Source organism: Lepidochelys olivacea (assembly GCF_965140295.1).
Source record: "Lepidochelys olivacea isolate rLepOli2 genome assembly, chromosome: 14".
Lineage (NCBI taxonomy): Eukaryota > Metazoa > Chordata > Testudines > Cheloniidae > Lepidochelys > Lepidochelys olivacea.
In genome coordinates, this window is record NC_140424.1 from 831,572 (window position 1) to 843,288 (window position 11,717).

The 11,717-nt window shown below is 56.9% G+C and overlaps 1 protein-coding gene across 1 annotated transcript; it reads left to right on the forward strand.

Moving 5' to 3' along the window:
• Positions 1 to 2,875: 2,875 nt before the first annotated feature.
• Positions 2,876 to 6,206, forward strand: PPP1R27 (protein phosphatase 1 regulatory subunit 27; the record flags this gene model as incomplete). Its single annotated transcript, XM_084646694.1, has 3 exons — positions 2,876 to 3,062; positions 4,296 to 4,446; positions 5,461 to 6,206. The coding sequence occupies 3 exons, from the start codon at positions 2,876 to 2,878 to the stop codon at positions 5,582 to 5,584; spliced, it is 462 nt and encodes a 153-aa protein (XP_084502820.1). The 3' UTR covers positions 5,585 to 6,206.
• Between the last annotated feature and the right edge of the window lie 5,511 nt (positions 6,207 to 11,717).

The following is an 11,717-nucleotide window of genomic DNA, read 5'->3' on the forward strand; positions in this document are numbered from 1 at the left end:
GTAGCTGCCTACTAAGACACAACCTGTGTTGCCAGCAGGTGAGCATGGATGTGGATGCTTGAGGTACTGATCAATCCCAAATGCCCCTGGCTGAAAGCACTAGTGGAAATGATGGGACATCATTATCCTCAGAGTTAATCCCAGGAACCTGCATTCAGAGAACTTGGTGTTTGTTGCTATGCTGCTAAGGGTCACATGATCCTACTGAGTCTCCCTGCTATTACCAAGCTAGCTACTGACCACCAGAAATATTCTTGTAAACAAATATTCTGGGTCACAGGAGGGAGGAAGGTCATGCCACATCCTCCTGCTGCCTTCCCTTTCATGTAGGTGTAGAGAACTGGTGCCTCCAGCAACTAGGGGATGGAGACAGAGCCTCACCCTGAGTTGTGATCATAACTTAACTCCCTAGTTTCTCAGTCACTCCATGTGCACAGGCATTCACCAAGCAAAAGCCACCACACTCAGTAGTAAGGAGGCCACCGGATTAGTCTGTAAGGAGGGTCCTTCTACCTGAGCCACAAGGCCTGCGTGGGGTGCTTTGCTTTGCTGGTTGAGCTGTTAGGTGGAGGACTTCGGTCTCCAAGGCTATTTTCTTTAAGCATGTAACGTGGGAAAGTGCTACAACTTCCAAAGTAGGTGTGTGCTGGGGTGTTCCCCAAGCTTTCCCCATCTGCTGGCTCTGCTGCTTGGGCTCCATCCTGCACAGGGAACCATAGGAAGTCCTATTACCACTTGGCTACCCCACTATTTACCAGGCAGCACCTGTGCCCAGCGGGAAGCTGGCCACTGATACCTGTTCCCTTTGTGGAAGCAGCTGCTTTGCACATTCTGGTGGGAGGGGAGAAAGAGTCTTAAGATGGTTACTTTGCAAAGGCTTTTTGGCTGGTTACCTCACCCACCCACAAAATGGGATTTTCTGGAGGGGTATGTAGCCTGAGCCCTTTACACCTGGGTTTGTCTGACACAAACAAGGCTGAGCTCTTTAGTGGTTGCCCTCTGAACACAGACATGAGCCTGGACAACTGATCCAGTGGTATGAGCTGTCCCCCAAATCTGTGATCCGAGGGGATGGCTCCTAAGCCTGAGTCTCTGCCCTAAAGAGCCTAGAGTCTGTCTAACAAATGGGGGTGGGTCTGGGGGAAGCAAGGAAATAAACAGTGTGAGTGATTCTCAGCTGAGCACTAGCAGTGATGACCATTTGCTGCCTGCCCAGCTGTTTAGTTCACAGGAGTTGCTGCATGGCTGACTTTGTGCTGAACCTCTGCTGGCAGCTCCCAAAGGAACATCATGTTTTTGTTGGCCCTTGCCCTCTTGCAACGCTCTCCAGCCAGTACAGGGCATGGATAACCCCTGGGCATTGAGGTTAACAGAACTAAACAGTTTCAGCATAGCTGAAGCAATCGCCCTTGCAATGGGAGGGGACTGGGAGAGGAGATGTTGCTGGAACCCCTCTGCTGCTCTAGTCACCGTAACTAGGGCTGTGTCTGTTGTGGATTGTGATTTTCCCATGACCTCAGGGACTTCTGCAGCAGCCAGTGTGGCTGATCCCAGGGCCACCCAAGCAGCTGGCTTTAGGGACAGCCACACCAGCTGCTGCTCAGATGGCCCCTGACAGCAGGCCCAGGGTGGCGTGAGCAGCCATGGTCTGTGGCACCAGGTGGCTGGCCAGAGCAGTCACTGGTGCTGCTGGGCCCCTGAGCAGCATGCCCTCCCCACTCCCCCGATTTAGTCACAGGTATAAGTCATGGACAGTAATTTTTGTTTATTGCCAGTGACCTGTTCTTGACTTTTACTAAAAATACCCATGAGTAAATCATAGCCTTTGACATAATTGATCTGTGAGATCCTCACCCAGCAGATGGTCCAGTTCAGCCCTTTGACCGGTGCTGGGGGAGCAGAGAACGCAGCAGGTGCCTGCGGTAGGTGTTCCTGGAGTCTCTGAAGCTCTGCTCTGGGTGCTATTCTCTTGCCTGGCCCTGCGAGCAGCCTGGGCCAGCAGTTCCTGGGGCGAGCTGACCTCCAAGAGGTGCTGCTCTGCTGCTGGGCTTCTGCTTCCAGGACCAGCGCTCATGCCCACTGTATGGGATCTACAGCTCTGACGCTCAAGCCCAAGCACAGCCATGAACCGCAGCAGTGCAGCTCCAGCCTTGAGGAGCGGAGATCGACCACAGGCATCGGCAAGGGAATGACCTCAGCACTAACTTGGCTTCTGTGGCTTTGACACATCACTGTTTCACGCCTCTGCAGGCTGCTGCATGCATCAGTCTCTGGTTTCCCAGGCCTGTTCCTAATGGACTCTTGCCTTTTCTTTTGGTAGTCCTGGTTTCAATGCCACAGGGAGCCTGCAGCGGGGCCAGGTACCGGGGCTGCACGTGCATAGGCAGCAGACAGCTTGACCCTTTAGATGGGCTCGTCAACAAGTAGGCTGTAAGATGAGACGCTAACTTGTGCCAAAAGTGGGAGGCTGGAGGGCAGGGCAGCTCTATTACAGCACCTCATGGCAAATAGCATGAGCTGGATGTCCCCAAAATAGCCAGCAGGAGGCTATATAAGGGGGGCTGCTGGGGGAGCCCTTCAGCCCTGAGCAGGGGGTCTGGCACCGAGCTCAGCGGGGACTGGGAGCACCCAGCTTCCTTGCTGCTCTAGAGGGTGGCTGCTTGCGGCTGCCAGGAGAGGCCCCAGCAGAACTAGTGGCTCCAGCTCACTTTGGTCGGAGGAGGAAGCGACCAGAACAGGGGCGAAGAGTGTGCAGTGCTCTGACACAGAGCCGGGGCTCCGTGCTGCCTCCCACACCTGCTCACCCAGGCTGTCACAGTCTCACTGTGTCTCTGCCCTTGTGCCGTCTCACCGGCTTCACAGGGTGCCCACCAGTATGAAATACTATGAGCCGGCCTCACTGCCCCAGGACCGCGGGTGCTCCCAGCGCCCCAAGCCTGCACGGACGGTGCGCTTCCCCAGCGACATTGTCTTCCAGGACAGCATCAGACTGGGGGACCTGGAGCAGGTGGGCAGGTTTATCCGAGCTAGGAAGGTCACCTTGAGCACCCTCTACCCCTCCGGTGAGTAACACCTGCAGTGCTGGCAGAGCTAATGGGTGGGCGGCAGCAGGGGGTTCCCAGGTGGGGAAGCCTGCCCCTGCAGGGGATGTGCCAGGCACAGCCTTACCCCATGCAGAGCAGGGCGTTAGACTTTCACCCCATTGTAATTAAGTCACAGGGGCTGGTGATGGTGGAGGAGGTCTTGCTCCCATTCCCTGTCTAGCATCAATAGGAGCCAAGTGTTTCAATCCCTCTGGGAGGAGCTAGCCCAGTACCAGATGCCAGGCTGATGGGCACCCAGTAGTGTGGGAATGCATCACCCCAGCAGACATGGACAGAGCCAGCCCTTCAGTGCAGAACGGTTAAAGCCCAGGACCTTGCCTCTTGATGTGCACAGCACCATATACGGTGACTACAAAGTGCGAATGGCCAGAGTCAGGGAGGGGAACGGCAATGGAGAGGCCCAAAGAAGTAGCATGAGCTGGTGGCTAGAGCACTGGACTAGGAGCCAGGACTCCTGGGTTCCCAACTCTGGGAAGGGAATGGGGCCTTATGGTTAGAGGAGGTGCAGGAGGAGCCAGGATTCCTCGGTTTGGTTACCAGCTCTGCTGCTGACTCACTGAGTGACTTTCCCCGTACTCTGCTGCCTGCATGTAGGGCTGGGGCTAGTCCGAGGAATAGTTGGTGCGGGCGGGGACGGTGTGACGGCCTGTGTCATTATTACCTGGTTGCCGCTTGTGGATCTGCCTCAGCCTCTGTCAGAAAAGGCCCTGGAGACCCTCTCTAAAATAGCCTGGCTTGGGTGCCAGGCTCCCAGCCAGCCACACAGATTACTTCAGCCCTGGTTCTGAACTGGGACTCAGGGCCGAGGCCTGGAGGAGACATGCAGGCTATTAGTGGCAGAGCTCGGGGGTGGGTTGGCACGTCACTGACCAACCCTTCCCCCCCCAGCTCTCCCTGCCTGGCTCAGTGGAGCGGGGGGCTACAGAGCCTGAGCCATTCAAGGAGCCATTTACCACAGTAAGGGGAAAATATGACCTGATGCCAGCTCCTTTCTGGGGTGGGGGGAAGGGAGCTGGGCATTTCCAAGCTGGGGCCCTTTCCCCTCCCTGCCCTCCACTGTCTCCTCCCAAAGCTCCTGCCGCCTCATGTCCCAGAACCCAAGGGGCAGCGCCCTGGCTCAGTGTGGGCAGGTCCCTCTGCTCCCCATGGCCAGGCAGGTCAGGCCCTGCAGCTGATGAGTCCCCTCTCTAGGCATGGCAGCCCTCCATGAAGCCGTGCTCTCCGGGAACCTCGACTGTGTCAAACTGCTGGTGCGATATGGCGCGGATATACACCAGAAGGATGAGAATGGCTGGACCCCCCTGCATGTGGCCTGCAGCGATGGCCACACCCACATAGCCAGGTCAGCACCCGCCAGTCACCATGTGCTTGGCTTAGCCCTGCTGACAGTTACCTGGCCAGCCTGGGCTCCTGGAGAGGGGAGGCAGGGTGTGCTGGCTTGGGGCTCTGGGAGTTGGGGGACAGGTGCGCTGGCCTGGGTCTCCAGGAGGAGAGGGGGCAGGGTGTGCTGGCCTGGGTCTCCAGGAGGAGAGGGGAGGCAGGGTGTGCTGACTTGGGGCTCTGGGAGGAGGGGGGCAGGGTGTGTTGACTTGGGTCTCTGGGAGTAGGGGGACAGGTGCGCTGGCCTGGGTCTCCAGGAGGAGAGGGGAGGCAGGGTGTGCTGGCCTGGGTCTCCAGGAGGAGAGGGGAGGCAAGGTGCGCTGGCCTGGGTCTCCAAGAGGAGAGGGGAGGCAGGGTGTGCTGGCCTGGGTCTCCAGGAGGAGAGGGGAGGCAGGGTGTGCTGACTTAAGGCTCTGGGGAGGCAGGATGCTGGTCTGGGTCTCCGGGAGATGGCGGGCAGGGTGTTGGCATGGGGCGGTGGAGGAGGAGCCTGCCCTACACCCTGTTTATCTAGGGTTGCCAACTCTGACTGAAGCTATTCTGGGAGATTTTTTTCCCAACATGACGTAATGTTATTTTCTTAAAATCTCCTGGGTTACTCTCAATAATCACTGGGAGATCGATGCCCATTCCAGGAGACTCCAGGCCAGTCCTGAAGGGTTGGCAACCCTATGTGTACCTGGTAGTTGCCAAGGCCGAGTGTTTCCTGCTGAGGCCTGGAGCCCCATGTCCTGCAGGAGCTGGGGCTGTCTACAGGAAGTGGTGTTGGAAGCTCGTCTGCTCTCCCCCGCTGGGCTGCCTTGCCCACCCGCCAGCATAGGTGCTGGAATTGGATGCTGCCGTGTCCCCTGGCTTGCAGTGGATTCCATTATACACAGGGTTTGCAGTTTGGGTCAGAGGCCCTCAGGCTCCCCCTGTACACATTGTACCAGCACCCCTGCCCGCCAGTGCAGCCCCTTCCCTCTGTCTCCTGCAGGTACCTCATCTCTTTAGGGGCCAGGCTTGATGCCACCAATGATGAAGGGGAGAAGCCATCTGACCTCATTGACGCTGACTCCAAGGACCTTGTGGAGCTCTTTAAAGCTGCCAGGATGGACTGAGGAGTCTCTTCCTGGCGTGGGGCCCCTCTCGCTCAGACTCTCCAGCAGCGGAGGAGGGGCAGTGTGGTCGTCAGTCCTGGGGGCTGCTGATCAGGGCAGCTGGGACGTCTAGGGAAAGCCGAGAGTCTTGCTGTAACGTGTGCGTAGGAGAGCCTAGAGACAGAGAGAGTTCACCCAATAACTGTACTGCAGGACCCCTGGATCGCCAGGTGCACCATGGGGAGAAACTGACCCTTCTCCACTGCTCTCAGCTCCACCGCAGAGCCAGTGTCCATCTTCAGCTAAAACTGGATTGGCCAAAAGGGCAGTGGCTGGACGCACTGGTTCTGGCTGGCGCTGGTGTGTGGTCACTGAAGCAGGGGGTGAGCTGGCGTGGGGTGGGCTCTGCTGTGTGGAAGGGGTGTGCTGTAGGGCCCAGGTGGCACTGTCTCACTGGAAGCATTACAGCTGTTTCTTTGAGCTGCAGCTCCTCAGAATAACCCTTGTCCGTCCAGGGGCAGAGAGAGAGAAGGTTAGCCCAGCTCTCAAGGGGGCATGTGATGCTGTACAGATTAGATATCTTGTCATAATGTCAGTGTTAAAAGACCTATTTTGGATTGAGCTTATAGCTTTGCTTTTCTGCCATAGCGTCCAATGGGTTGACCTGGTGGCCAGGTTCTTTTTGTTACTTTGAAAATACTTTTTACTTTTTCAATAAACTGATTTCCGGACAGCCTGGTGCTGCCACCATTGTTTTGTTTCTGAGATGTAGGGGGTAACTCTTCTTGCCCAACAGCACAGTTGTCCCAAAATCACCTCTCCCAACCTGCTTCAGGATCCCTATGAGGCAGAAGCAACCATGACACGGGAGCCACATGCTCAATTAAAAGAAAGAACCAAGAATCAACAAACTCATTGCACCTGTCAAGGAAAAATAGTGTGTCTGACATCTGACGGCAGAGCTTGGACTCAAGCCCCAGTCGTTTCCAGGTTCTCCTGCCTAGGCTGATCCCCATCATGGGCACTCATGGTCCACCTAGCCAGGGCTTGCTGGAGGGGGGTTCCTCTAATGGCTGCTCTGGGGAGAGGGAGTGGGTATAACACAGCAGCACTTGGGCATGTCACCACACCCGGAACCCTTGCATTGGGCCCTGTGCACCAGTACAAATCAAGCAGATCCACTTGCAGACCAAACGGCAAACCCTGGGAACACCCACCACTCAGCAAAGGGCTTGCAGAGCAGCCCCGCTCACTCAGCTCTGGCATGGGCACTGCTGGGTGGCTCCACTATTATTCCTTCCCTCTGGGCATCAGAGAACGACAGGGCTGAGAGCTGGGGGCTGAACGAGGAGAGAGTGGCTTGGTATGGACCTGAGCAGCTGGTGAACGGAGCCGGGTTAGTAGGTGGGGGCCTTTGAGGGAGGGGCCTTTGACAAGGGGCAGGGCTAAATCAGGTTGAACGGGGAGGTTAAAAAAAACAGCTCCCAGGTGAGCAGAGGAGCAGCAAAGGGAGGGAGTTTAGAGCAGCATTTCTGCCAGGTCCTGCACCAAGCAGAGAGCCTTGACAGTGAGAGAGCACCCGGCAGAGTGAGCTGCCCAGGTAAGGAGTTTGGCTGGAGTAAGAGTTCAGCAGCAGGGCAGGGGACTGATGCACTATAACCTGCCACAAAAAGCTCCCTATAAAAGAAATATACTGGGGGGAGGAGAGAGGATACATCTCACAAACACCCTCTAAGCTTAGCCCAATAACTCTCAATAAATAACACCCCAAACCTGCCAGCGTGAAACTAACTCCATGGTTGAAGAGTGGGAGTATAGCAGTGGGAATACACTACTGACCGCCTGACGAGGATGAGGACAGCGATTGTGAAATGCTCGGGGAGATGAGGGAAACTACAAAGGAAGAAACCTCAGTAATAATGTGGGATTACAACTAGTCTAATATTGACTTGGTATGTGCCACCTCAGGAAAGGATGCAGAGATAACACTTCTAGACACCATATATGACAGCTTCTGGAGCAGTATGTGCTAGAACCACAAGGAGAGAGGTAATTGTTGATTTAGTCCTAAATGGAGCGCAGGCTCTGGTCCAAGAGGTGAAGATAGCTGGACTGCTCGGTAAGAGTGACCATAATATAATTAAATTTAACATCTCGGGTAGGCAGAAAACTGCCAAAGGAAACCCACCACAGTAGCATTTAACTTCAAAAAGAGGAACTACACAAAGATGAGGGAGCTACTTAAATGGAAGTTAAAAGGAACAGTCACAAGGGTGAAATGCCTGCATATTGCCGGGAGATCTTTTAAAAACATCACAACAGAGGCTCAAACAAAATGTATACCGCAAATAAAATAAAAAAAGTAAGAAGACCAACAAAACGCCACCAGGGCTAAACAACAGAGTAAAAGAGGCAGTTAGAGGCAAAAAAAAAGCATCCTTTTAAAACTGGACGTCAAACCCTAGTGAGGAAAATAGAAAGGAGCATGAACTCTGGCAAATCACGTGCAGAAGTATAAATGGGCAGGCCCTGAGCGAAGCTGAAGAGAAACTAGCAAAAGACTTAAAAACGAACAGCAACAACTGTTTCAAGCACATCAGAAGCAGGAAGCCACCAGTCGGGGGGCACCTGGTGAATGAGGCACTAAAGGAGCACTCCAGGCAGGCAAGGCCATTGCAGAGAAGCTAAATGAATCCTTCACATCAGTCTTCACTGCAGAGGATGTGAGGGAGACTCCTCTCCCATACCTGAGCCATTCTTTATAGGTGACAAATCTGAGGAACTGTCCCAGATTGAGGAGTCAATAGCGGAGGTTTTGGAACAAACTGATAAATAAAAGAGTCACCGGAAGCAGATGGCATTCACCCAAGAGTTCGGACAAAATGCAGATACGAAATTGCAGAACTAACTGTGGTATGTAACCTACTGCTTAAATCAACCTCAGTACTAGATGACTAGAGGATAGCTAATGTAATGCCAATTTAAAAAAAAAAAAAAAAAGTCTCCAGAGGCAATCCTGGCAATTACAGGCCGGTAACCCCAACTTCAGTACCAGGCTAACTGGCTGGAACTATAATAAAGAACAGAATGATCAGATTCACAGATGAACATGATACACTGGGGAAAAGTCAACATGGCTTATGTTCCAGGAAATCCTGCCTCACAAATCTATTAGAATTCTCGGAGAGGTCAGTAAACATATGGACAAGATACAGGCAGCATACTGTATTTGGGCTTTCAGAAAGCCTTTGACAAGGGCCCTCACCAAAGGCTCTTCAGCAAAGTAAGCAGTCACGGGATAAGGGGGAAGGTCCTCTCGTGGATCAGAATCGCTTAAAAAATAGGAAATAAAGCGTAAGAAAAAAAGACCAGATTTCACAAGGGAGAGCAGTAAATAGCGGGGTCCCCTAAGGATCTGTACTGGACCCAGTGCTGTTCAACATATTCATAAATGATCTGGAAAAAGGAGTAAACAGTGAGGTGGCAAAGTTTGCAGATGATACAAAAATCACTTAAGATAGTCAAGTCCAAAGCTGACTGCAAAGAGTTACAAAGGGATCTCGCTAAATTGGGTGACTGGACAACAAATATGGCAGATGAAATTCAATGCGGATAAATGCAAAGTAATGCACATTGGAAAATATAATCCCAACTATACATACAAAATGATAGTCCTCTGAAAACATCCACTCAATGTGCAGCAGCAATCAAAAAAGCGAACATTAGAAAAGGGATAGATAATAAAACAGAAAATATAATAATGCCACTATATAAATCCATGGTATGCCCCTATCTTGAATACTGCTTGCAGTTCTGGTCTCCCGATCTCAAAATAGATATATTAGAATTGGAAAAGGTACAGAAAAGGGCAACAAAAATGATTAGGGGTATGGAACGGCTTCCGTATGAGGAGAGATTAGTAAGACTGGGACTTTTCAGCTTGGAAAAGAGACGGCTAAGGGGAGATATGAGTGAGGTCTATAAAATCATGGTGGGGAGAAAGTGAATAGGGAAATGTAATTTAATCCTTTCACATAAAACAAGAACCAGGGGTCACCCAATGAAATTAACAGGCATCTTCATAATGAACAGAAGGAAGTATTCCTTCACACAACGCAGTCAACCCATGGAACTCGTTGCCAGGGCGTGTTGTGAAGGCCAAAGTATAACTGGGTTCAAACTAGATAAGTTCACGGAGGACAGCTCCATCAATGGCTATTAGCCAAGATGGTCAGGGATGCAACCTCATGCTCAGGGTGTCCCTAAAGCTCCAAGTCCCAGATGTTGGGAAATGAGTGACAGGAGGGATCACTAGATAGATGCCCTGTTCTGTTCATTCCCTCTGGGGCACCTGGCATTGGCCACTGTCAGCAGACAGGACACTGGGCTGGATGGACCTTTGTCTGACCCAGTGTGGCCGTTCTTACGTTATGTCTCTTTGACCAGCACAGGGGGTCGGTGCTGGAGGTGGCGGGGAGCTCTTTGCTCAGCAGAGGGGGGCCAGCATTCAGGGAGGTGGCAGGAGGGCTCTTGGCCCAATGGGAGGTGTCTTTTTGCCTGACAGGGGTGTTGGCACTGGAAGGGGGGTCAGAGGCCTCTTGGCCTGGCAGGGGGGGTAGCCCTGGGAGGACTTGTCAGGGGAGTGGCTCGTTGCTCTGCGGAGGGAGGCCAGAGCTGCAAGTGTTGGGGGGTGGCTCTGGGCCCAGCGGGGGAGGGTCGGCGCTGGAAAGGGGGGGCATTGAGATGGGCTCTTTGTCCAGCACGGGAGGTCAGCTCTGGGGGGCTGTCGGGGGGGCTCTTTCCTTGGGGGGGCTCTGGGCCCGGGAGGGGTGGGCGCTGGGGGGCTCTGGGCCCAGGGGAGAGGGCGGTGCTGGGGGGCTGTCGGGGGGGCTCTGGGCCCAGGAGAGGTGGGAGCTGGGGGGCTGTCGGGGGGGCTCTGGGCCTAGCACTGGGGGGCCGTCGGGGGGGCTCTGGGCCCGGGAGAGGTGGGCGCTTGGGGGCCGTCGGGGGGCTCTGGGCCCGGGAGGGGTGGGCGCTGGGGGGCCGTCGGGGGGGCTCCGGACCCGGCGCTGGGGGCCGTCGGGGGGGCTCTGGGCCCGGGAGGGGTGGGCGCTGGGGGGCCGTCGGGGGGGCTCTGGGCCCGGCGCTGGGGGGGCGTCGGGGGGGCTCTGGGACCGGGAGGGGTGGGCACTGGGGGGCCGTCGGGGGGACTCTGGGCCCAAGAGTGGTGGGCGCTGGGGGGCTGTCGGGGGGACTCTGGGCCCGGCGCTGGGGGGCCGTCGGGGGGGCTCTGGGCCCGGGAGGGGTGGGCGCTGGGGGGCTGTCGGGGGGGCTCTGGGCCCGGTGCTGGGGGGCCGTCGGGGGGGCTCTGGGCCCGGCGCTGCGGGGGCGTCGGGGGGGGCTCTGGGCCCCGGAGGGGTGGGCACTGGGGGGCCGTCGGGGGGACTCTGGGCCCAGGGCTGGGGGGCCGTCGGGGGGGCTCTGGGCCCGGGAGGGGTGGGCACTGGGGGGCTGTCGGGGGGACTCTGGGGCCGGTGCTGGGGGCCGTCAGGGGGGCTCTGGGCCCGGGAGGGGTGGGCGCTGGGGGACCGTCGGGGGGGCTCTGGGCCTGGGAGGGGTGGGCACTGGGGCCCGGCGCTGGGGGCCGTCGCGGGGGCTCTAGGCCCTAGAGGGGTGGGCGCTGGGGGACTGTCGGGGGGGCTCTGGGCCCGGGACGGGTGGGCGCTGGGGGGCCGTCGGGGGGGCTCTGGGCCCGGGACGGGTGGGCGCTGGGGGGCCGTCGGGGGGGCTCTGGGCCCGGCGCTGGGGGGCCGTCGGGGGGGCTCTGGGCCCGGGACGGGTGGGCGCTGGGGGGCCGTCGGGGGGGCTCTGGGCCCGGGACGGGTGGGCGCTGGGGGGCCGTCGGGGGGGCTCTGGGCCCGGCGCTGCGGGGGCGTCGGGGGGGGCTCTGGGCCCCGGAGGGGTGGGCACTGGGGGGCCGTCGGGGGGACTCTGGGCCCAGGGCTGGGGGGCCGTCGGGGGGGCTCTGGGCCCGGGAGGGGTGGGCACTGGGGGGCTGTCGGGGGGACTCTGGGGCCGGTGCTGGGGGCCGTCAGGGGGGCTCTGGGCCCCGGAGGGGTGGGCACTGGGGGGCCGTCGGGGGGACTCTGGGCCC